This window comes from Myodes glareolus, chromosome X, assembly GCF_982192425.1.
Source record: "Myodes glareolus chromosome X, mMyoGla1.1, whole genome shotgun sequence".
Lineage (NCBI taxonomy): Eukaryota > Metazoa > Chordata > Mammalia > Rodentia > Cricetidae > Myodes > Myodes glareolus.
The window spans coordinates 82000707-82027517 of NC_142053.1; the positions used below are offsets into that span (position 1 = coordinate 82000707).

Here is a 26811-nt window from a genome sequence, read left to right on the forward strand (position 1 = left end):
AGACTACAAATTTTAGGTCTCAGTTCCACAAAGGCTGCCTTCACAGGGTAGTGTGAAAGAATTTTCTCCCATGTGGGAGGACTAAGTAATGTCTACCTCTCCTCCAAAGGCCTTAATGGCAAACCAAAGTATGATTCACCCTGGGAGACCAAGTTTATGGGCTTGCTTTCAGTGCATAGGTTGGGGTTATTGACTATAGTATGAGTATAGTATATTCTATATACTATATTCTATAGTATATACTATATTGACTATAGTATGAGTAGTCACACTGGAAAGTTCACCCATCACGGATGATGACTTCCCCTTGGCTGCAAAGATGCAGCCTCCTTCCCCTAATCCTTTCCAGCCTGTATACTGCAGCTTCTCCATTAAACCGGAGGCTACATGCAATCAGAGCAGCTGTGAACACTTGGGTAGGGTTCAGCGGCCCTTCCTGCCCTTCCTAGGAGGGAACGTCAGCAAGCCCAGCTGTGACGGTCTTTGCAAGCGGATGCAGCTGGCCTGCTCAAAGGCTAGTGCTGAATGACACATGGTTACAGATTGGGCTCTCATCACCCTCCAGTGCACAAAGCTCCCAAAAACTGCTTACTATACTTAGTTTATTAAAGAAAACACACTTTAGGAACAGGGACTAGAAAGGATGATTAGGTATAGTTATGAAGGCGGGTGCAGGGAGCTTTCACATACCGCCCCCCCCCCCCGCAACACCACAACCCCAGCAACTAGGTGTATTAACCTAAACCTTCCCAAACTCCATTGTTTTATGCAGTGCTTGGGGTCTGTGTTAGGGTATTTTTTGGCTGATTAATGAGATAAGTAAGCAAGCTCGATTAAGTAGTTGGTTATTAGTGATTAAGTCTATAACCTGAAGGGGCGAGGTCGATTGGTAATGATCCACTAGACTAGCTTAATACAAAAGATACAGCTTTAATAAGCAGAAGGAAGATTTACACCAGAATCCCAACAGTCCGTCCAGAATGCTGGAGCCAAGCGAGAGAGCAAGGGGAAGCGCACCCACCAGGTTTATAGGTAAATTTTTGCCTTAGGGCAACACGCCCCACGGACAGAATGTGATTGGCTGAACTCCCCGATCATCTCCCCCTTTTTTCTAAAATAAGACAGAACAAAACCAAATACAACTATATATAATAGAAACAAATAATAAATATAAAATTACAAACAACAAACAATATTAAGCAGGAAACATAACAAAAGTTTTACTAAACATTCTATTTCAAGGAGTCTAAATAATGTAGAGGGTAACTACAACTATCTAATCTTTAACTCCATCAAAGATCTGAGAAGGGAAATAATTTTACTCAAGCAGCCTGGAAGTAAAAGTGAGAAACTTCCGAAATGTGTAACAAATGGAAGAGACAACTGATTACCTGGGCAAACACCCAAAGTCTCGTTTGCAATGTTGAGTCAACCAACTTTGGCTAAGGCCTGATGTAACTGACATGCCATTTTTTAAAGGCAAGGAGCCTTTTAGGACTCTCTTACCCTGTCTTGGCAAGATAAGACAATCCTGTTTTTATCCATTTATGGATATTCAATAATTCTGTCAGTGTTTGAGGTATAGGCTTTTTCTTTGCCCAACGGCCAGTTCCGCCAGGAAGAAGACACGCTCCAAGTTGAGTGTCTTTGGTGTTCAACGTTCTCTCGGGAGTAGAGCGGTGATGCCAGGAGCAATTGTGTCTCACTACTACAGAACTCTGAGTTAGATTAAAGGCCATTTTTTACAGCTCTTCGAAGAGGTTGAAGAGTATACTATCTATACTAAATATGATCTCTATGCACCTAAATAACCCGATTAGCCTAAATATAAGTATGACAAACATATGACTTGATTTATATCTATCTAATTTGAAGACTAAGAGAATAAACAACTGTGCAATGAATGAGGACAATGACCTCCAAATGTAAACAATGTACACAATATCTTAATCAGAGGTAGAAATGTAAATATATGTGTATATATATCAATACAAATAGAGGTAGAAGCATACTCACATACAATAAATAGAGGTAGAAGCATACTCATACAATATTCAATATATCAATGTACAAGAATCAATGCCAATACAATTTTCTAAAAACAATAACTCACCAATATATTATCCCATTACCAATCAATCCCTTTCTTTTTTTTTAATAATGATAAACACCCCTGAGCTTATAAAATACCTCCCCCATCCCCTCAACCCTATATCAATTATAACCAACCCCTAAATGATGTCCCTAAACCTGAGGGCAAATTTTACTGGGAGAGGTGACGTTGTCCTCTAAAATTGCAGCTCCCACCCCTCTAATGAAACCTTGGTCTCATGGCTGCCTGCCTCCCTCCCAAAGCTGGAGGTGGGGTTGTCCAGCCACCAGTCATTGCATCAGCAAACACCTTTCAGGAGATTTTCAAGGTTTTAGGAACTGTGTGCCAGGAGCCAAGAACAGACTAAGTTTTCATAGCTCTCGCTCCCTATTTAAAGCATCCAACCCTACCTAGAAGAGGCCCCCCAATGCTGTGGATTAACTATTACCCCACTCTTTGGTTCCATGAATGCAGAGATTCACTTTGTTTTGTGCACAAAATGTATTCCCAAGGTCTAGAAGAATCCAGTTTGGTTGACAACTGTTCAATAAACAGTTCTTCATTCTGGAAACAGAGTCATTTAACAGATTTGCTGAGGACCTATTCTCACCAAGGTTGTTAAATGAGGACAGGACACTGTCCCCGTTCAGATGCTCCACACAGAAAACTACACAGGTCCTGTTTAGAGGAAGAAGCTTGGGCTTGACCTCTAAGGCCAGTTCAGTTTGCTACCGAGTTTATCAGTGACTCCACAGAAGCAGTTTCCTAGGTCCCCTGAAACGAGCAGGTCCTGCTCGTGATCTCCAAGCCTGGGGAAAATACTTGTCCAAAGATCCAGCTTCTGGCCTCTACACATCACATTCAAGATTTAAGGGGACAGCAAAGGCATTTGCACTCTGGGCTCTGGCCCCTATATCACTCACAATGGCTTGAGCCCTGCTCTTCCGTAGCTGCATGTGGCACACAGAGCCTTTGCATTCCCCACTGCTCCCAGGGTAGCCTGCAGCTTCTCCTTAAGCTTCTGCACTTTCTAAGAGTAACTGGTGTGGTGGCACCTTTGCATATTTGTAATCCCAGCATTTGGGATGTGCCTGGAGGATAAGTTCAAGGTCATCCTTTGCTAGTAGTGAATTCAAGGCCAGACTGGGATATATAAGACCCTGACTCAAAAATAGAACAAAATTAAACCTGTTAGTGTGTCTCAAGTCTAAAGCTGAGGAGGCAGTAGTGGGAAAACATGCCAGGCCAGCCCGGGCTATCCAGTGAGGTCTTGTCCCCCAACCCTGTGCAAAAAAAAAATCCCAGCTGGTGGCACATGCCATTAATCCCTGAAGCACTCAGAAGGCAGAGGAACCAGACTTCTGTAAATTTTGAGCCAGGCTGATCTACAAAACAGTTTCTGGCCAGTCAGGCTTACAATAGTGAGACCCTCTCAAAGCAAAACAAAACAAGAACCCCCGCCCCAAAATTCATGAAGCAGGTAAACAGGACTGGGGATGTAGATCTGTTGGTAGAGTGTGTGCCTAGCATGCACAAGACCCTAGCTTGGATTCCCAGCACCCCATAAACTGAGTGTGGCAATGCAGGCCTTTACAGGCCTCCCAGCAGTAGGGAGGTCTTGACTTTGAGCCCCATATAAGTAGTTTTTAGATCTACTATTTGCTGTTATGAAATATACACACAACACATACTATAATTTTAATTATACAACTTTTTGTATAATTTAAAAATACAACTTCTAGTTGTATTTCAGCATATGCGACAGTCTTGTAATCTCATATTTTTTTAAAGTTATCTATTTTTGTGTGTATGGTTGTTTTGCATGTATGTGCACAATGTGCCAGAAGAGGGTTTCAGATCCCCTGGAACTGGAGTAACAGACAATTGTGAGCTACCGTGTGGGTGCTGAGAATTGAACGTGGGTTCTTTGAAAGAGAAGCCAGAGTTCTTAACTGCTGAGCCAACTCTTCAGTCCTCTATCTTATGTATTTTTATGTGTAAGGCTTTAAGACAATTCTGAAGCCATTTCTGACAATTCTGAACCCTTTCAGCCTCCGTGCCATAGGCTTACCCTCCTCCTCTGGGAACCAAGGACCTAACAGCTACACATGCACGTACTCAGTTCCTGAACAATTACCCATACACGTATGTTTAGACTCAGTCTCCTGGGAAACAGGGTCAAAATGACCTCTTACCTCATCTGATCTGACAATAGCTCTCCAGCCAATTATTGATAATTCTGCCAAATTCCTCTCCAGAGAGGTTATAATTCACATTCCCACTCCCCTCATACACTCACCAGTCATGCTAAATGTCTTGAGCTTTGCCAGATAGAGAAGTACAAGTAGTACAATCTCAATTTGGTTTTATTTTGCAATTATTTTATTATAAATGAGGTCCTTGGTGAAAGAAACAAAGTCTTAATTAAATGTATCCACTATGCTGTGTTTAAATCTGTCAACCTTCAATTTTGTTTTTCCGAGTCAGGGTCTCTCTGTGTAGCCCTGGCTGTCTCGGAACTTGTTACATAGACCAGGCTGACCTTGAACTCATAGAGATCATCCAACCTTTGGTTTCCAAATGCTGAGGTTAAAGGGATGAGTTACCATACTCAGCCTTAAACTCCTCAAATGTTTCCTTCATCAACTCCTTCAGATTTGTAATTACCAGTCAATGGCTAACTTCCCAAAGAGATACTTGGCGTAAGAGGCCCATTCCTCCCTACTTACTCCCAGGCTAGCTTTAATTGTTCCTCAAGCCATAGAATCTAGTTTTGCTGGTTCACTTTTCCTGCTCTCTGACTTCCCTTTGGGGATGACATCCACCCAACAGGGATTCACAATATACTGAGTAAGCCAATGTCCTGAGGAAAAGACCAGGTACTATAAAGCTTTTCAAAGTTTCAAGGTTTTCAGAGTTTATTTTCGTTATTCGTTGTTCTAAACATGTATCTGAGATTATTAACTGCTTTGGGGGTGAGGAGTGGACTGGAGATGGCCTTGCTTATTCCAAGCAAGTGCTCTGCTACTGAGCTACATGAAAGTGGTTTAAGGTAGTAGTATCGTATGTGAATCTACTTCAATAAGTACTTTCTTTGCATCTTAGCTGAGCTGATTGGTGTGTTAAGACAGAACAATGCTATTATTATACCTCAGGTTGGCTTAGAACTTGCTATGTAGTTCTAGATTGGCTTTATTCAAAAGACCCCAAGCTAAGCCCCAAGATTCTGGGACTACAAGCACATAGCATCATACCTAGATTTCTGTGAACACTGTTCTGTCATAGTGGCATGTCTGCTAAATGGCAGGAATTCAGAGCTCTTGAGTGGTGGTGGTGCACACCTTTCATCCCAGCACTCAGGAGGCAGAGGCAGGCGGATTTCTGTGAGTTCGAGGCCAGCCTGGTCTACGGAGCAAGTTCCAGGACAGGTTCCAAAGCTACAGAAAGAAACCCTGTCTCAATAAAACAAACAAACAAAAAATCAGTTGGTAAATTTTTATTTCTAAAGCAGTATGGTATTTTATTCATGACACATTTTTATATGTCATAAATACAGCAGTTAAAAAAAATTAAATATTGACATAATGGACTACCGAGATGGTTCCAGGAGTAAAGGCACTTGCTGCTAGCCCGAAGACCTAAGTTTGATCCCCAGGACCCATATGAGAGAAAGAGAACTAGATGAGTAAGTTGTCCTCTGACCTCCACATTGCTATGGCATATATAAAATATAAATACACAAACAAAATAAATAAATATAACTTAACTATGTCGGGCGGTGGTGGTGCACGCCTTTAATCCTAGCACTCTGGGGCAGAAGCAGGCGAATTTCTGTGAGTTCGAGGCCAGCCTGGTCTACAAGAGCTAGTTCCAGGACAGGCTCCAAAGCTACAGAGAAACCCTGTCTCAAAGAAAAATAAACTATATATATAGATACCATTGGGGTGGGGAGATAGCTCAGTCAGTTAAGTTCTTGCTGTACAAGCATGAAGACTAAGTTCATTCCCGAGAACCTGGTGTGGCAACAAGAGTTTACAATCCCAGGGTTGGGAAGATAAAGCCAGCCAAGCTGAACTGGTGAGCTCCAAGCCAGTAAGAGACTACTCCCCGTCTCAAAACAAACAAAGCCCACTAAGGTGAACCGCTCCTGAAGAAGATCTAACCTCCACATGCACATACACATATGACATAGAACATTCTCTCACATACAATCTTTAGATAATAGAATATTAGCCATGGAAAGAATCCAAATGCAATCTATATGTGTTAGTTAAGAGTTTCTATTGCTGTGATAAAACACCATGCTCAAAAGCAACTTGAGAAAAGAAAGAGTTTATTTCCTCTTACAGCTGTCCGGTTCTACTCCTTCACTGAGGGAAGTCAGGACAGGAACTCAAGGCAGGAACTGAAGTAGCAAGCCATGGAGGAATACTGTTTAGTGGCTTGCTTTCCATGGTTTGCTCAGTTTGCTTTCTTTTTTCTTATGTGCTTTTTTCTTATGTGCAAAAACACATATATGTTTTTTCTTATGCATGTATGAGAAGGCCTGATCCCCTGTAACTGGAGTTAGAGTTATGAGCTGGAATTGAGTATAGAATTAGGGTACAAGAGTAGGAGAGTAGTAGAGTATTAGAGAATTGAGTATAGAATAGAGTATGGAATTGGAATAGAGTGCATGCTGGGAATTGAACCCAGATCCTCTGGAAGAATAGTCAGTGCTCTCTCTTAACCGCTGAGCTGTCAGGGTCCAGACCCCTCAGTTTGCTTTCTTGTATAATCCAGGACCACCTGTCCAGACTGCCTACAGTAGGCTGGGCCCTCCCACATCAATCATGAATCAAGAAGTGTCCCACAGACTTGCCTACAAAGCAATCCGACAAAACAAACCAACAAAACCCAACTAGGACAGCATGCAAGGAGCATGAAGGAAGTGCTTTTATGCGGACTCCTGTTCATTTAGCCAGCAACTGAAGAATATCTGCATAGTCTAGTATAGAAAACTTCAAAGGAGAGCCAAGTATCTTTTCCCTAATTTTAAATTATACCATTTAGTGTGTGTGTGTGTGTGTGTGTGTGTGTGTGTGTGTGTGCCCCGTCCCTTCTGTGCTACAGCATGCATGTGGAGGTCAGAGGATGTGCTGGCTAGTTTTATGTCAAATTCACACAAGCTAGAGTCCTTTGGGAAGACGGAACTTCAGTTGAGAAAATACCACCACTAGTTCAGACTGTGGGCAAGCCTGTGGTGCATTTTTCATTGATGACTGACATGAGATGGCCTGATTCATTGTGGGTGATGCCACCCCTATGCTGGTGGTCCTGTGTTCTATAAGAAAGCAGGCTGGGAAAGCCATGAGGAGCAAGCCAGCGACTAGCACTTCTCCATAGTTTCCGCTTCAGTTTCTCCCTCCAGCTTCCTGCCCTGATGTTCAAGGATGGACTGTGTGGTATGGAAGCATAACCAAAAGAAACCCTTTCCTCCCCAAATTGCTTATGCTCATGGTGTTTTGTCTCAGCAACAGAAACCCTAAGGCAGAGGACAAGTTATGGTTACCAGTTCTCTTCTACCATGTGGTCTCAGGGACTGAATTCAGGCTATCTGACTTGGTAGTAGGTACTTTAACCTGCTAGTCATGTGGCAGGTCCCCAAGAACCTTCTTTGGCAGACGAAAGAGAAATAAATTTCTCTCATTTATTTGAAGAGAAAGTTGAGAAACAGGAGGCACGGCTCAGGAAAGTGTTTGCTGCACTTGCGGAGGACCAGTTTGCTTCCTGTTCCCCATGACAGGGCTTACAACCACCTGCACACCAAGCTCCAGGGGATCTGATGCCCCCTTTTGTCCTACATGGGCACTTACACACATATGCACACTCACAAACACACAGACACCTTAATCATAAAAATAATCTTAAGGAGAAAGTTGACATTGGATGGCTGCTTGGCTGCCATGTACCATATTAAGACAATGGAGCTAGTGATGCCTGTCCTGGCAGATCAGTTAACTAACCTGAATTATGCTTCTCATGTGCTAATTCGCCTACTAGGTGTCCAAAGTTTTCAGTGGCCTAAGATTTGACTCCTCTGAAGATGGTTTCAGAGTTAATTTATGGGACACATTGACGGTCAAAGTTAGTCTAGGGAAAATGGGAACTCAAAGGAGTCTGCATGAGTCATCACTGAGAACTGAGAACTGAAAGTGACTGCAGAACATATTGGTACCCACGACAGTTCACAGGATATGAGGATTATTTCATAATACCACTTAAGGAGATAAACGAAATATAGACCATTGATTCAGTCTTTCATGTGCTTTTATTTTCTTCCTTCAACCATAATAATATGATATCCAAATTTTGTCTTAACCGGTGGATCTGTAAACACAGGCTTATCCATCCCACTTACAGGCAAGGCAAATGCTGCTTCTTGAAATGGTCCTACCATGGACCCTCTGGTCATCCAACCCAGGTCACCCTGAAAAATCCAAAGGCATATGGTATCAAGTGACCTTAAAAAGAGAATAGTTCTATTGCAGCTTCAGAGAGTTTTCCCAGTATGAATAAAATGGCTCACTGGGTTGTATTTATTCATCTGGGCTATGTAGGAGCTGTCTCACCAGGGACAAATGGGAGCAAGAAGTCTAAGACTGGATGGAGGACAAGTGCTCACGACACGGCTGTATTCTGAAGTGGTCTGTGAAAGGTAGGTCACGCCTACATTTAGACATAGGTGACTCTGTGTCCTTGGTGCTTGGTTTCATAAGGACAAGTCTCACATAGCAGATCCCCTTCCCCATCTCCCCTTCTACACAGATGATTCTTATGCACCTTCTCAGAAGTCAGAATTGGTGAGATCAAGCTTAGGGCTTCACACACGCCCCACAAATGCTCTAAGGGACTACATCCTTAGTCCCACAAGCTAGACATTTCTACTTTTCTCAAAACAAAGATATGGCTATTTTAATGATAGAACATAAAAAAATAATCCCTGTTTTTGTATTTCCTTTGTGTAGGAAACTTTTATTTTTTTTGCAATGTGGTGACGCAAACTCAGGGTTTTCTGCACGCCGCCTTACTGCCCTAGCACGACAAAAGAACACTCAAATGATAAGCGCAACATACCCCTTGCCTGGCTTTATCTTCACTGTACTGTGTGGCCACTTCATTGAACCTCATTCCAGACTTTAACTTTTCCATGGCTTCCATGATTTTGCCATGTTTTTCACATAAAATGTGTCTGACCTACAAGGGAAAAGCATATCTAGTTAGTGTTTTGGGGGAGAAAGCTGATTCTTCTTGGTGCAAGAGTCACATCTGAATTATCCCAGGTAACTACAAAACAACAGATCAACTCATATCACTGAACATCCTACAAGTTATCTTATTAATATGGTTGAATTTGTAGGCAGAGGCAATGAAATCTATTTTTTTAAACCTCCTGCATCCTGACCCAAACATGAAACTTCTTGTTACATAGCTATAGTAGTACAGTTCTGTCTGCAGACATTCCTCTGGGATTGGGTGGTTAAGGGCTTCAAGTAATTATTTGCTGACTTATCTCCACCCACATTTGCATGGTCAAGGTAACAAATTTGTGTGCAAGTGTGTGTGGAGGTCAAAAGATAATCCAGGGTGCCATCCAATCCCCTTTTGTCTTTTGAGATAGGGCCTTTCACTGGACTGGAACTCACCAATTATGCTAGGCTGGTTACCTAGCCAGTGCTGGAATTTTAAATGTATGCCATTATGCCCAGCTTTTTATATGGGTTCTGGGGATCAAACACAGGTCCTTTTCGAAGTACTCTACTGACTGAGCTAGCACCCCAGACCCTAAGTTAACACACTTTAAAGAACAGTGCTAAAAGTGTGAAAATTCTACCTTTTTTTTCTTTTTTTTCTTTATTTATTATGTATACAATATTCTGTCTGTGTGTACGTCTGCAGGCCAGAAGAGGACACCAGACCTCATTACAGATGGTTGTGAGCCACCATGTGGTTGCTGGGATTTGAACTCAGGACCTTTGGAAGAGCAGGCAATGCTCTTAACCACTGACCCATCTCTCCAGCCCAAAATTCTACCTTTTAAAAGTGAGACTGAGCTGGACAGTAGAGCACACCTTTAATCCCAGCACTCAGGAAGCAGAGGCAGGAGGATCTCTGTGAGTTTGAGACCAGACTGGTCTACAGAGCTAGTTCCAGGACAGCCAGGGCTGATACACAGAGAAACCTTGTCTTGAAAAACAAAACAAAACAAAACAAAAAAAAACCAGAAACAACAAAAAAGTGAGATTGGTCTTTGGCTTCCAGTTTTATATCTTCTTTACCCTTAGTGTTAAACCTCTTACATAAGAACAAGTTACTCACAGTCTTTTCTATGCATCCACACAACCAGCCACCTTAATACTTAGCATGGAAAGAGGGGGGATGGGAGATAACTCACCTTTACTGCATTGCCACCACCTTTAGGGCCCTGAGCCTTCTTGTCAGCACTGTCACTCCCAGAAGCGGCACCTCCTTTAGAAAAAAAGAGGACAGGTACTCATTTCAAATGTACTTTGACATTTGAGATGCGTCCAACTCATAATACAAGGTGATCTTTCCATTACATCCCCAAGCTCCAAAAGGCTACACAGTGAGTCACACAATCAAGTTACCTTCCTCGGTGACTCATCTCTAATAACAGGAAATGCACCCTACAAAACACTTCACAGAAAACAAAGAGATGAACGTGGGCATGATGAGTGAGCTCCAGAAGCCTGTTCCAAATCCTCCTGACCCCATCCCAAATCTTGCCCTCCAATGGCAGAACACTAAGCACTGCCATTATATAAAGTTACATAATCTCTACTGTCTTTTGTGCCAGTGTTTGACACTTGGCAATTCTAACACCCAAACTCTCCAAGAATAAAGATACTACAAAGTAAGGAATGTATTTATGCCCAAATTTTTGCAGTCTACCACAATGCCTCTCTGATGGCCTCCTGGCAAGTTTTTGCATAATGCAAGTTATCAAGCATTAGAAGCACATCTTACTACTGTTAAGTTTTGTGCCAGAAAGGATTGGTATGTATAATGAAAAAAGATCTTTTCAAAAAGTAAATAAAAAGCATTATATATATATATATATATATGTATATACATATATATGTATATATTTTAAAAAGGCAGCACACTGTTAGAGTCCAAGATGTCTAAGAACTACCCACCCCCTGGATTAAGTATTCAGTTGAACAAATGCTTCCTAAATAATTCCTGAGTTCCAGGTCTTGAGGGTTACAAGGTGAACAGGCTTCATAGCTGTCACCAAGGAACCCACATTCCAATGAGAAAGACAGATCACTTCCCGAGAATCCAGCAGGTGAAAACTTGTGGAAGGGGAATTTGGAAACGAACAGATATTTTAGTTAGCCAGGGCATGTGTGATGGATGAACAGGAACTAACCAGCTGAAGGACGACGAAAGAGGGTCTCCAAAATGGGGGAAACGCCTTTCTCCTCGTCCTTCACTCCCCGCGGATCATTCTAGTTTCATAATTATTTTGGTTTTTGTTTTTATACAGGTGCTCTATGTACTCCAGATGACCTCAAACTCAGATCCCCCTGCCTCAGCCGCTCTGTGCTGTGGCACATGTTTCTGGCACCTCACCCATTCTCATATTTCTTTCTTTAAAAATAGCTTGGTTTCTGGGGCCTCCGGGCCATCGCTCTACAGCACTCCCTTTATTGTCTCTTCTCTGGGTTCCCGCAACCAAAGAGTTCAGGCCACCTCTATCTCTTCCAAGAACTACTGAAATGACCTCTTTAACGGGCTTCCTGGCCCTTCACGACCTTTACTAACTTCATACACAGCACCCCCAATGATTTAGTCTTCTGCTTTAACTTCCCCACTCGATAATCTGTCTTGAAGTTTTACTTCAGCAGTGCTATGCAACACCAACTGTGCTGTTTCCCATCGGTGCTTTTGGGGGTGGACTCTCTGGGTCGAGTAGGGTTTACCCTACTGCGGCTGCTTATCGTGGCCTGCCTGAAGTACTCCAGGTTATGTCCTTGCCTTCTTCCCACCTTCACAATATCCCTATCTCTCAGTACTGAATTCAGTACAGTACTTTCTGGCTACTATCTTCCCCACTACTTCCAGGGATGACGAAGAATAAGAGCTGCGTCTTATTTTTCTAGCTTAAAAGCACAGCGGTGTCCAACACTCGTGGTTCAAGAAACGAGTCCATCCTCAATGGGGGTCAGGGGAGGGCACGTCATAATTCAGTTGTTAAAGAGACCCGTAAGGACTACAGTGTGGGCTTCCTTTTATTGCTGACGTTTAATCGGGTCAAATTTTAGTGGTAATAAACTCTTAAAATAGCAGTTCCAGGTCGCGAGGAACCATCCCCACCAGCTATTAGCGCCACGATGGTCCCTGCACTGAAACCCCATGTGTTCCCTGAACCACAGCGCCCCTCGCGCACTTATATTTTCTGATTTACCGGAACAACCCCAAACAAACCATAGCGGCTCTCGGGGGGCCCTAGTCACTTGCTGCCAGACTTATGATCCCCATAGCTGCCGGACACACTCCCGCCCTTCTCCTCACCCACCCCACGCTCTCTGATTGTCTCGACCGCTATACCTTTCCCCCCTTTTCCAGAACCACCTTTCCCCTTCGGCGGCATCTCTAAGGCTTGCGGTTGAACTCTCAACTCTTCTGGTGCCAAGAAAAAGGCCCCTTCAGGCCCCTAGAGTATGTCCTAAACAATGCCTGAAAGCAGCTTCACAATCAACCATTTCTACCGCGGTTCCGGAGGCAGGCATAGCTTGGGGCAGACCCAGTCCTTTGGTTCCTTGACCAACGGGGGGCCGGAGACGTTTAACCAATAAGGAGCTGAAGCCCTGCGGAGAGGCGGAGACGAAGGGTGAGCTAGGCGAGAAAGCCCCGCCTCAGTTCTCGTCATTAATTTTCTACGCCCTCGTTTGCACCAGCTCCAAGTTCGCTCTCATCCCCACCCACGCTTCGTTTGCGCGTGCGCAGTGCGAGCCTTAGGCTACTGCGGTTATTTGGCGTGGGCTCTTAGTAATGCCTTAGGGACGCCAGACAAAGGAAAAAGGGAGAAGTGAGGTGATAGCCCTTTCTCCAGTCCTCTCGCCGACACAGGCCTATATTTCCTAGTGGCTCCTCGTTTTTATTATAATTATAATAATTATTATGATTTGCAGCAAAAGGCAGAATTTTTTTAAGCCTATATCATTCTATTGCCTGTGGCAGAAGTTATTATGAAAGCCGGGCATGGTGGCACACACATGTAATCCTAGCACTAGGGAGATTGAGGCAAAAGTTTGAGGTCTGCCTGGGCCAGAATCTGTCAAAAGCAAAACAAAACAAAACGGGGGAGGGAGATTAAACCAGGCTCTGGAGATGTAGCTCAGTAAAGTGCCTGCCATGAAAGCATGAGAACCTGAGTTTGGTCCCCAGAACCAAGGTAAAATACTGGACATGGTGGTATGTGCTCATAATCCCCATGCTGGGGAGACGGTCACAGGAAAGTCACTAGTACATCTGAAACAGTGACTCCCAGGTCCCAGTGAGGGACAGGATTTCAGAAGAGTGGGGGGACTCTTGAGGAATGACTCTCAGGGTTGACTTCTGGCCTCCGCATGTGTGCTTCACACTCGTGTGTGTGTGTGTGTGTGTGTGTGTGTGTATGTGTGTGTGTATACACACACATACCCACACACCTATAGGACACGACACAACAATGACCTCTAGGGAATGGATGATGCACGGGGCTGGGAACATCGTGAAGCTTAGGCGCATTGTAATAGATAATCACAGCTACAAAGACAATGATCAAGCCTGTGTGTGACTGGATTGTGAAAAGCTGTACCTGAAGACCAATAGCTCTAGAAAAAAAAAAGAAAGGTTCACTGCAGATTCACCCAGACATGTATAAAAACATACACTAGGGCCGAGGACATAGCTGAGGATAGGGGGCTTGCCTAGCATGTAGTAAGCCTTGGACTTAACCCCAAGCACCATGGAGAAGTGGATGTGGTGGCATATACCTATGATCTTGGGAAGTGGAGGCAGAAGGAGCAGAAGTTCAAGACCATCCTCAGCTACATAGTGAGCTTGAGGCTAGCCTGGGCTACATAAGATCCTGTCTTAGAAAACAACTATATAATTTACATATATAATGTCAACTATAAAGTATACATCACAAAAAATTGGGTGAAAAATGTTTAAAATGCCTATATTTTGAAATGTGAATTTATGACTTTTGTTTTCTTCTGTTAACATGCCCTGTTCTATCTCTTAGTATAGTTTTTTTTTTTTAATTCAAGAAAAGGGCAATAGGTAAGTGCAGTGGCACATGCCTGCATCCTTGGCACTTGGGAAATAAAGGCAGGAACATAAGCGATTCAAGTCCAGCCTTGGTTCTATAGCAAGTTCAAGGCCAAGCTGGGCGATGTGAGAGCCTATCTCAAAAACACTGAAAAAGAAAACAACAATGGTATCTGAGAAAGACGCCACAAAAGCCAGCATCTATGCAGGTTTCAGTGTGCATCAGTCTGTGGAGACCGACTGTGGAGGAGTGTGAAGCAGAGTGACAAATTAACTGAAGAGAGGGCAGAGAGAGCAGAGAGGAGGAAGATGCAGCCTTGAAACCATGGCAACACCTGCTGGAGAGCAGGAGTGACTCAGAGCAGTAATGGCTGTGAGCTGTATTTTTCTAGTAATTATCTCCTCGGGCTGAGGCTCGGACGTGTTATTTGAACAAGGGAAATCAGGAAGGAAAGCTGGCAGCCCTCTTCCCAGAAAAAGAGGCTCATTAACTTTGACCCAGACTCACTGCCCACTCCACCTGCACCAAAACCAAGAGGCTGCGGTTTCTCATCTGTTCGTGATCCCAACAATACTTACTCCAAAGAGAAAAGCTTGAAACAATAACACAGAGATTTTGTTAATCCCATTCCAGGTGGGCAATGCATAGGGATCTCTGAGCCCCACACTCTGCAGTCAAGAGTAGAAAAGAGCTGGGGGATGATAGCTCATGACTTTAATCCCAGTACTCTGGAAGTGGAAGCAGATGGATCTCTGTGAATTCGAGACCACACTAGTCTACATCGCGAGTTCCAGGAGAGCCAGAGCTACATAGTTGAAACCCTATCTCAAAAACCAAACCAAACCAAACCAACCAGGCAAAGAGTAGAAAAGGGTCACAATTGATGATTAAAATCAGGAAGAAAAGAATCGTAGGATCGATGAGAGCCACCAACTGCAAAAGTATTGCTTACCATGGCAAGCAGATGCGGGGCCATTGCTGATACGACTGGATGTGTCTGTCTTTGTGACTACAGCCCACAGCCCAATATTTTTATAGCCAACCTCACACTATTGTGACATGTCTGGCACAGGTAGTGAATGACATTTTGAATAACTGATTTTTCTTCTAATTTTTTGGGACAGAGTTTCTCGGTGTAGCCTTGACTGTCCTGGAACTTGCTGTGTAGACCAGGCTGGCCTCGAAATCAGAGACCCAGCTGTCTCTGTCTCCTGAATGCTGGGATTAAAGGTGTGTGCCACCACCGTATGGTAGAGAGAAACTGACTTTTCAAGAGAGCTTCAGCAAAGAGGACCTCCATTAATGTTGGTCCAGCATTGTGTAAGCAATATATCTAGGGGGTGAATTTTTCCCAAGGTAGTGTTGATTTGGCAGTAGAAAACATTCCATATCAATGGTATAAGTACTATGAACCGGGCTTTCTCCTCAGTTTCTGCCATAACTTTTGTTTTGGTTAATTTGTATGTTAGTTGGTTGCTTTGGTTTTGTCTGTGTAGAGCTGCGAGTTAAACTCAGAATCTCACATCTTCTCTCGACCACTGAGCTATGCTTCTTTAGTTTCCGTGGCAGATTTATTTGTAAAATGTCACTATTGTTTTCGAGAAAGAGGCTTGGAGAAGTCAATGATCAGATCCAAGTTCTCTGTTAGCTGGGCTCTGTGGCAGAGTTGGGCTCTCGGGTTTGTGTATCTCCCCGAATGTACTTCCCAGCTCCTACATGAAACCCACAGATGCATGTATGTCCCCGAGTCAGCTACCCAGTGATCACGAGCTGGAGGAGCACAGTGTCAGAGCCAAATTATGCTCCATAGCAGGACATTGAGAGATTAGTCTCTGGCTTTTTCGGTAGCATCTATTGGTCATGAAGAGCCTAACATGCACCCTCCACATCTGGCATTCTGGACTTCCCAGGTCCCAGAAGCACAGAGGTCAGGAGAAGGGGCATTGCTAGACAGGAGTGTAGCGGTGAGGCACTGGAGCTGATGCAGAGCTGATGTCGAGGACAACTTTGTGTACCCCTGGCCTTGTAGAACTGTTCTCCATGTCTGGGCATAACATGTTAGATTTATCTTTTCACAAGCATGCCCATCAATCCATCTTTTTTTGGTTGTTGTTGAAGCATTTCTTCTCTCTCTCTCTCTCTCTTTCTCTCTCTCTTATCATCTATCTATCTATCTATCTATCTATCTATCTATCTATCTATCTATCTATCTATCTATTTTTCAAGACAAGGTTTCACTGTTTAGCTATGCCTGTTCTAGAACTCACTTTGTAGACCAGGTTGGTCTCGAACTCACAGAGAGCCACCTGCTTCTGCCTTCCAAGTGTTGGGATTAAAGGCGTACACCACCACCACCCAGCTTCTTTCTTTTTCATATATAGCATAACTCTTTATTGATTCTTTTGGAATTTCACATCATGCATCCCAATCCTGCTCGCTTCCCAATCCTTCCATATATGTCCCTCACCCCTGCAGTGTCCCTCACAAAAGAAGCCCCCCCAAAATAGATTCAAAACCAAACCAAACCAAACAAAAAACCTCCTCCCTCCTCTGTCTTTCCCACCTCTCCAACATCTCTCCATTCATCCTAGTGGCATGGGGAGCCCCACCATTTGTCATTTCATGCAGTATATCCTTTTGTCCAGTCAGCCCCGCGTTCAAAGGAGCATTTCTTTTTAAAAAGCATTTCTTTAGGGCTGTGTCTAGTGGCACAGACCTTAAATCCGAGCATTAAGAAGAAAGAGGCAGATGAATATCTATGAGTTCAAGGCCAGTCTGGTCTAGAGTAGGGAGTTCCAGTTCAGTCAGGGCTACATAGTGAGACCCTGACTCAAAAAAAAAACACTACAAATAAAAACATGTATTTATTTATTTAATGACTCTGTGTATGTGTGTGCCTCTGTCTCTCTCTGTCTCTCTCTGTGTATCTCTGTCTCTCTTTGTCGCTGTCTCTCTCTCTCTTTCTGTCGCTGTCTGTCTGTCTGTTTCTCTCTCTCTCTCTCTCTCTCTCTCTCTCTCTCTCTGTGTGTGTGTGTGTGTGTGTGTGTGTGTGTGTGCGTGCACACGTACCACAGTAAGTGTGGAGGTCAGAGGACAACCTGCAGGAGTTTGCCTTTTTTCTTCTAACAAATGAGTCCCAGGTTTTGAACCCAGGTCATTAGACTTGGCAGAAAGTACTTTTTACTTGATGATTCATCTTGCTAGCCCTTTTTGTAGCATTTCAAAATGACACACAGACATCAGTGATCTCCATTCCTGAAGACTGCATTAGTCATGCAGTTGACTTCCTCACTGCTGGTCTTAAGCATCGCCCCTTATTGTCCTCCCCACTGCCCCAGCTTCCTGCGCATTTTAGACACCGTTGGAGCAGTCTCAGCATTGATCCTTGAGCCACCCAGTGACATTTGAAGGGAGTTCTAAGACACAGAAATCTAACACTGTCACTCTTTTAATTGAGACCTTCAGTGCTTCTCCAGTATCTATTAGGATGGTGTCCCCCAGTTCAGCCTGAGGTCCCAAGGCCATTATGCTAATATTGCAGACAGCTGCCTTGCTACTCCCCTTAAGCACCAGACAGTCACCATTTTACAGCTCCTTTCAACCTCCATGCTGCTCTCCCTGCCTGTAAAATGTATTTTTTACATTTTAATTTTTTTGAGACAGAATCTTTCAATGTAGCCCAGACTGGTCTCAAACTTGTGGCCCCGCTGTTCTGCTTTCTGAATGTTCAGGTTACCATCCTGTGATATCAGGACAGATCAATTTGGATAACTCTGGATTTCCTTCAAGACTGAGGTTTTGGTTTTTGTTTGTTTTAAGACTAAGCTTACTGGAACTGAATAAATGACTCTGCTCTTCCGGAGGATCTGAGTTTTGTTCCCAATGCCTGTGCCGAAGGCTCACAATCGCCTGTGACTTCAGCTTCAGGGGGAGTGTGCTGGCTAGTGTTATGTCAGCTTCAGGGGGAGTGTGCTGGCTAGTGTTATGTCAGCTTCAGGGGGAGTGTGCTGGCTAGTGTTATGTCAGCTTGACACTAGTCAGCTGGGAGGAGGGAAACTCACTTGAGAAAATGCCTTCATAATATTCAGCCACAGGCAAGCCTGTAGGACACTTTTTGTTTCTGTTCCTTCGTAGATCAAGGTGGCCTTGAGCTCTGCCGCTGCCAATGCTGGGATTAAAGGGGTGCCCACCACTGTGAGGCCCCTAGGGCATTTTCTTAATGAATGGTTGATGGGGGAGGGCCCCAGTCTTCTGTGGGTTGTTCTATCCCTTGGTGGTTCTGCCTTTAAGAAGGCAGGTTCAGCTAGCCACGGAGAGCAAGCCAGTAAGCAGCTGTCCTTCACGGCCCCTAGGTCATCTCCTAGGATCGCCTTCAGGTTCCTGCCCTGTTTGCGTTCCTGCCCTGACTTCCTTCAGCAGTGCACTCTGATGTGAATGTGTTAGGTCAAACAACCTGTTTCCTCCCCAAATTGCATTTAGTTATGGTATTTCATCACAGCAATGACAACCCTAAGACAGGGAGCCAATGCCTTAGGCTTCCATGAGCGCCTACACTCATTGAATGCAGACACACCCACCTGCCCCCACATATACCCATGCACACACAATTGAAAAGAATGAAAGACCCAGTTTAGAGGCACATTTAGTAGTGAGGTGTGTAATCTCAGTATGCTAGAGGCAGAGGCAGGAGGATCTCAACTTTGTGATCTTCCTGGGCTACACAGTGAGACTCTCTCTCTCAGAACTGAAAACGATCAAAAGTTCAATGGTAGAGCACTTGCCTATATGAAGGAGGCCTTGGTTCAGTCCCCAGAACTGAGTGTAGATACTACCTTGGCATGGAAGTTTTCCCCAGACTTCTTCTCACTTCTCCCATGTGGTCTGGGTACATCCCAAAGCACCCTAACATTTGTATGACTTTACTTATTTTTTAATTTGTAAAGTTTTTCTAACCCATTACGTGCTTTATCTTGGTGAATTTATCACATACTCTTGCGAAGAATGTGTACCCTATTGTTAGGTGGAAGTTTTTAAAATTAAATTTAAAAAGGTTATACATTTATTTGTTTAATTTGCGCGTGTCTCTGAGAATGTATGCACATGTGTCTGTGTGGTATATATGCCTGTGTGCACACACAAAGGCCAAAAGAGGGTGTTTTCTGTCCTCCCTCCTTCATCTCCCCCCAGTTGCTTTGGGGCAGAATATCTCCCTCAACCTGAGGCTTGTGTTTTCTTAACTAAGCTGGAAAGAAGCAAGCTCCAGTGAGTGCCCTGCTTTGTCTTCCTTCAGAGCAGAGACTACACGCATGTTCAGGATGCCTGCCTTGTTGCACTTGTTGCATGGTGCTGGGATTTGTACTCTCGTTCACAAACAAGTGTTTTTTTTTTTGAGACAGGGTTTCTCTCTGTGTAACAGGGTTTCTCTGTCCTGCCTGGCTGTCCTGGAACTCCCTTTGTAGACCAGGCTGGCCTCGAACTCACTGAGATCCTCCTGCCTCCATCTCCCAAGTGCTGGGATTAAAGGTGCACGCCATCATTGCCTGGCAACTCAAGTGTTCTTTTTTTTTAAATGATATTTATTGAGCTCTACATTTTTCTCTGCTCCCCTCCCTGCCTCTCCTCTCCCCTTCAATCCTCCCCCAAGGTCCCCATGCTCCCAGTTTACTCAGGAGATCGTGTCTCTTTCTACTTTCTACTTCCCATGTAGATTGGATCTATGTAAGTCTCTCTTAGTGTCTGTATTGTTGTCTAAGTTCTCTGGGATTGTGGTTTGTAGGCTGGCTTTCTTTGCTTTATGTTTAAAAACCACCTATGAGTGAGTACATGTGATAATTGTCTTTCTGTGTCTGGGTTACCTCACTCAAAATGATGTTTTCTAGCTCTATCCATTTTCCTGCAAAATTCAAGATATCGTTATTTTTTTCTGCTGTGTAGTACTCATTGTGTAAATGTACCACATTTTCCTTATCCATTCTTTGATTGAGGGGCATTTAGACTGTTTCCAGGTTCTGACTATGACAAAAAAAGCTGCTATGAACATAGTTGAGCACATGTCCTTGTGGCACGATTGAGCATTGCTGAGTGGTATTGCTGAGTCTCGAGAAAGGTTGTTTCCTAATTTTCTGAGAAATCGCCACACTAACATCCAAAGGGGCTGTACCAGCTTTCATTCTCACCAGCAATGCAGGAGTGTTCCCTTTTCCCCACAACCTCTCCAGCATAAGTTGTCATCAGTGTTTTTGATCTTGGCCATTCTTACAGGTGTAAGATGGAATTTCAGAGTTGTTTTGATTTGCATTTCTCTGATGGCTAAGGATGTTGAACATTCCTTAAGTGTCTTTCAGCCATTTTAGATTCCTCTGTTGAGAGTTCTCTGTTTAAATCCATTTTTTCTTGGATTATTTGTTCTTTTGATGACTAATTTCTTCAGTTCTTTGTATATTTTGGAGATCAGCCCTCTGTCTGATGTGGGGTTAGTGAAGATGTTTTCCCATTCTGTAGGCTGTCGTTTTGTCTTGTTGACCGTGTCCTTTGCTTTACAGAAGCTTTTCAGTTTCAGGAGGTCCCATTTATTAATTGTTTCTCTCAGTGTCTGTGCTGCTGGGGTTCTATTTAGGAAGTGGTTCCTGTGCCAGTGCGTTCAAGTGTACTTCCCACTTTCTCATCTATGTGGTTCAGTGTGACTGGCTTTTTGTTGAGGTCTTTGATCCATTTGGACTTGAGTTTTGTGCATGGTGATAGATATGAATCTATTTTCATTTTTCTACATGTTGATATCCAGTTATGCCAGCACCACTTGTTAAATATGCTCTCTTTTTTCCATTTGATATTTATTTTTGCTTCTTTATCAAATATCAGGTGTTCTAAGATGTGTGGATTGATATCCGGGTCTTCTATTTGGTTCCATTGGTCCTCCTGTCTGTTCTTATGCCAATACCAGGCTATTTTCAGTACTGTAGCTCTGTAGTAGAGTTTGAAGTCAGGGATTGTGATGCCTCCAGAAGTTCTTTTATTGCCCAGGATTGTTTTGGCTATCCTGGTTTTTTTTTTTTTTTTTTGCTTTTCCAAATGAAATTGAATGCCATTCTTTCGAGGTCTTTGAAAAATTTTGCTGGGATTTTGATGGGCATTACGTTGAATCTGTAACAGTAAGTGTTCTTAACTCCTGAGCCTTCTCTTCAGGCCTGGAGGAGGTTTCTATATAGGGCAATGTTATCCTATTGTTGATGGTGCTGTTTAATTCTTTTATATCCTTCCTAAATCAATGCAGTTACACTAATTGTTGAAAGAGGAATATTAAATTTCTCTAATGTTGCTGTGGATTTGTCTATTCTCCTTCCAGTTGTAATGGTTCTCACTTCATATAATTTAGAACTCCGTTACTGGGTACATAAATGTTTAGGGTTGCTTTATCTTTTGGATAAATGGCCAATTGATCATTTTGAAATGATTTTCTTTAATCTGGTAATATTTGCTCATACATTTATTTTGATATTAACACAGCCATTTCAGATTTCCCTTTATTAAGGTTAACATGATATAGGATTTTTATACTAGTCAGAGTTCTGTAGAGGTGCAAGACCAGTAGAATATTAAAAGGATATTCATTAGATTGGCTTATGTGATATGGTCTGGGCAGTCCAATAATGGCTGTCTTTCTACAGGGAAGTCTGAGAGCCTAGTGGCTGCTCTGTCCACAAGTCTGTCATAACCTGGTACTGAAAGCATGGAGGATTTGTGGGAAGCCTGAAGAAGCTGGGTTTTGACACCGACAAAGAAACATGACAATAGTAGCAGCAGTAACAGGGTGAACAAACTCACTATTGATACTTGAGGGCAATTAGTCAACAAGCAAAGCTTTTCCCTCAGCCTTCCGTTTCTTTGGCTGCCACCAAAAGGTGCTACACACATTGAGGGCAGGACTTTCCATTTCAAGTAACTTGATCAAGGGCTAGAGAGATTAGTGGTTAAGAGCACTGGTTGCTCCTCCAGAGGACTCAGGTTCGGTTCCCAGCATCCCCATGATGGCTCATAACTGTCTGTAACTCCAGTTCTGGGAATCCAATACCTTCTGCTCTCTGTAGGTACTGGTCATGCAAATGGTACACAGATATACATGCAGGCAAAACATTGCACACAATAAAAATTAATTAATAAATAAGCAAGAAAATCTCTCCATGTGTGACTTCTCTTTTAGTTGATTCTGGATCCAGTCAAAGTGGCAACCATAATTAATCATTTTACTCTTCCATCTTTTCACCTTTCTTTGAGACAGTGTCTCACCATGTATTCCTGGCTGGCCTGGGAGTCCTCTATGTAGACCAGACTGGCCTTGAACTTATAGACCTCTGTCTGCCTGTGACTCTTGAGTGCTGGGATTAAAGGCATGCTCCATTTTTTACTTTAAAAAACATTTTAAAAGTTTCTAAAAAGTTACGTGTATGTGTGTATGCTTCTGTGTTAGTATACCGCCATGTGTCCTGGTGCCCACAGGGGGCAGAAGAAGACATCAAATTCCCAGGAGCTGAAGTTACAGACCACTGAACCCTCTCTGGCCTTTCTGACCCTCCCTGGCTCATTGTTTACTTTTAACTTGTTTGCACCTTTCTATTACAATGTGGAGTGTATTTTCATGTGTTTGCCATCTGTAGACAACTTCAGTGAAGTGCCTTTTCATGTTCTTTGCCCATTTTCATGTTTGTTTGTTTGAGACAGGTTCTCACGTAGCACAGGCTTTTCTCAAACTTGCTGTGCAGCCCAGGCTGGTCTTGAACTACTGATCCTCCTGCCTCTGCTTTCTGAGTGCTAAGGTTACAGGCACATGTCACCATGTCCAGTTTTCCTTGACCATTTTTAAGTTTTAAAATTATTTTATTAGTATAAGAGTGGTTTGTTGGGGGCTGGAGAGATGGCTCAGAGATTAAGAGCACTGGCTGCTCTTCCGGAGGTCCTGAGTTCAATTCCCAGCAACTACATGGTGGCTCACAACCATCTATGGGATCTGGTGCCCTCTTCTGGCAGGCAGGCATACATGCAGACAGAACATGTATACATAATAAATAAATAAATTTTAAAAAAGAGTGTTTTGTTGGCATGTATGTCTGTGTACCATTTGTATGTCACATGCCCTGGAACAGGATTACAGACAGTTGTGAGCTGCCGTGTAGGTGCTGGAAATTAAACCCTGGTCCTCTGGAAGAGCAGTCAGTGCTCTTAACTACTGAACCATCTCTCCAGACCCTAGTAAGCACCTTTACCTGCTGAGCCATCTTGCCAGTCCTGCATTTCTCTGTCTGTCTATCTATATCTATTTCTATATCCATATCTAAATCCATATCTATATCTCTTTTTACAGGTCAAGATGCAGTCTACTGTGGACTGTTTAACAGCGAAGAAAGCCAGCTGAGCATAGACAGCAAGCAAGGGCCCATGTGTTTATTTTCTCTCCATTCGTGACTGTGAACATGAAGCTTTATGTTCCTGATTGAGCGTCGCTGAAATAATGGACTGTAACTTGGAGTTTAAGCCAAAGAACGCCTTTCCTACCCTAGGCTGCTTTCTGTCAGGATATTTTATCACAGCAACAGAAATGAAACTAGGCTAGCAATTGGTACAGAGGAAGTGAGGTGTTGCTGTGACGGAACTGACCGTGTCAGTTTTTATTGCCTTAGACTGTCTTTATGAAAGGAACATGGAAGCATTTGGAAATATGGGCCGGAAAAGCTGTTGTGTGCTGGAGGCAGAGCTTAATTGGCCAGTCTTTCTGGGGCTTGGAAGACTGTGAGTAAAACAGATAATAAGGACCAAATGTTTCAGAAGCGAGCAAGGACTTTACCAGGGATTGGGCCACTGGCCATTTGTATGATATTTTGTCTAAGAATTTGTGTTTGTTGATCACGCTGGTGATTGTTAAAGAGAGCAGCATCCTTGAGGTAGAACTTTCTGGGCTTCCTGGGACAATAGGAAAGTGTTTCCTCGGAGGCAGAAAACAGTAGCTGACACAGCTGTGGTCCAAGGGGACCAGACTACATCTCAAGCTAAACTTGGCGATGTAAACGTCATCCATATGGTACCAGTCGAAGGCACAAAAGCTGCAGATTGAAGTGTTTATGGAGAACAGCTGAGGTTTGGCAGCGTCTGTCTGGGGCAGAGTTCCTGCAGAGAAGCCCTGAGAGACCCTTGGTGAGGTGAAGCCTCAATTTGAGACCCCAGGATATTGAAGATGCGAGTTTCAGGTGTGGAGTGGAGACAGCCTAAAAACCCATCCATAGCTACTTCAGGTTGGTAGAGGGAGAAGTGGTATTATTCAAGCCTCTTTGAGCCCAGATCATTACCAGTTGGACCTTGAGCTACAGGGTTTGGATTTACAGTGCTATATTAAGCTTTGGCTTCGGTGTGATTGTTTTTATGCCTTGGTTCTTCCTTTTTGGAATCAAAGTGTTTATGTAACTAGTCTCTTTATAGGAGCCTACAGCTAAAAAGATTTTGGACTTTTAAAAATAATTTGGATACCCCCTCCCCCCGACAGTGTTTCTTCTCTGTGTAGCCCAGGATATTCTGGATCTTACTCTGTAGACCAGGCTGGCCTCAGAGATCCAGCTGCCTCTGCTTCTCCAGTAATGGGATTAAAGGAATGCACCACCACATCCAGCTAAGAGAGAGGGACTGTTTTTAGTTCTTAGTCTCTGGAAACTCTGGAGACTCATTCCAGTTCTATCGGTAGCTCATCACTTTCTATTGCTGAGTAGTATACCAAGCCATAAGTGTACCACAGTTTTTTTTTTAACCATTTGCTTTGTGTATGTTGTATTTGCACATGTGGGTGCACCTACCTGTGTGGATGTATGTGGAGGCCAGAGATTGATGTCCGGATGTCTTCCTCAGTCACATTTCCATCTTATTTTTTTAAAATTTACTTTATTAAGCTCAGAGTGGTGGCCTTTCGTCCCAGCACTTGGGAGGCAGAGGCAAGCAGATCTCTGTGAGTTTGAGGCCAGCCTGGTCTACATAGCAAGTTCTCAGCCAGTCGAGGCTACATAGTGAGACTGTCTCAACACAAAAAAGGTATTCATTTTATTTTGAATTAGGTGGATATATGTGGAGAGTATATGCACGTGTGGGGTGCCTGTGGAGATTAAAAGGGGTCATTGGGTTCCCTGGAGCTGGATTTTACAAGTGGTTGTGAGCCACCCAATGTGAGTGCTGGGAACCGAACTCTGGTCCTCTTCAAAAGCAGCAAGGGTTGTTAACCATTGAGGCATCTCTCCAGCCCCTCACCTTTTGTTATTCTGAGACAAGATCTTTCACCAAACTCAGAACTTGGTATTTCAGCTACACTGGCTGTCCAGGAAGGCCCTGGGATCTATCTATCTCCATATCATACCTGGAGTTACAGATATACCCCATCACATCTGGCTTTTACATGGGTGCTGAGGATTCAAACTCAGGTCCTCATGCTTCAACATCACTAAGCACATTCCCAGCCTTGAAATTTTTTTTCTTAAAAATTCTGCATCCATGGGCTGGAAAAATGTCTCAGCAGTTTAGAGTATATATTACTCTTGCAGAGGACCCAGGGTCAATTACTAGCACCCATATTGGGTGGCTCACAAGTGCCTGTAAGTCTGCCTCCAGGGGATCTGATACCCTCTTCTAACCTCTCCAGGCACTTGTGCTCACATGCACACATACCCCTACACAGACACATATCCTGAAGGGACAAAACCAACTCCATTTTGTGCTAGGCCCTAAGGTGGCTATCAGAAGAGCGGGAAGTTCTCTAGACTGCAGCCCAGTTGCTGAAGGTGGATATCATCAGAGTGGAAAATCTCCTAGACTGGAGCCAATCAGAGAGTCACCCGTACCCCTTATGCCCATAATAATAGATTTACCAGTTTTTGCATTTATAAACCCTGCCTAAGAACGGTGGGGCACCTCCTCTGCCCCCCTGTCCCTCCCTGCCTCGTTGGTGTGCAAGACGAGGTCCCTATCACGATTTGTACTACAGGATTAATAAACCTTGCTTGTGGGACTGGAGAGATGGCTCAGAGGTTAAGAGCATTGCCTGCTCTTCCAAAGGTTCTGAGTTCAATTCCCAGCAACCACATGGTGGCTTATAACCATCTGTAATAAGGTCTGGTGCCCTCTTCTGGCCTGCTGATAGAATATTGTATACATTATAAACAAATAAGTATAAAAAAATTAAAAAAACGGTGAGTCTATATCTCTGATGATCTTCTTGGGGTCTCCGCAACACAGGCACTACAATCCATAATTTAAAAGTAAACTAGCCGGGCGGTAGTGGCGCACGCCTTTAATCCCAGCACTTGGGAGGCAGAGGCAGGCGGATCTCTGTGAGTTCGAGGACAGCCTGGTCTACAAAAGCTAGTTC

General features: G+C 43.6%; 1 protein-coding gene across 3 annotated transcripts; it reads right to left on the bottom strand.

Moving 5' to 3' along the window:
- Nucleotides 1–910: 910 nt before the first annotated feature.
- Nucleotides 911–12864, bottom strand: Pin4 (peptidylprolyl cis/trans isomerase, NIMA-interacting 4). Of its 3 annotated transcripts, XM_048417985.3 has the most exons (5): nucleotides 12710–12760; nucleotides 11529–11607; nucleotides 10527–10600; nucleotides 9209–9328; nucleotides 911–8561 (listed from the first exon to the last, which is right to left on the bottom strand). In XM_048417985.3, the coding sequence occupies exons 4-5, from the start codon at nucleotides 9290–9292 to the stop codon at nucleotides 8403–8405; spliced, it is 243 nt and encodes an 80-aa protein (XP_048273942.1). In that variant the 5' UTR covers nucleotides 9293–9328; nucleotides 10527–10600; nucleotides 11529–11607; nucleotides 12710–12760; the 3' UTR covers nucleotides 911–8402. The 3 variants fall into 3 exon arrangements, with proteins under 3 accessions (XP_048273942.1, XP_048273940.1, XP_048273941.1); XM_048417983.3 differs by lacking the exon at nucleotides 11529–11607 and having other exon boundaries at nucleotides 12710–12864; XM_048417984.3 differs by lacking the exon at nucleotides 11529–11607 and having other exon boundaries at nucleotides 12734–12807.
- Nucleotides 12865–26811: the final 13947 nt, after the last annotated feature.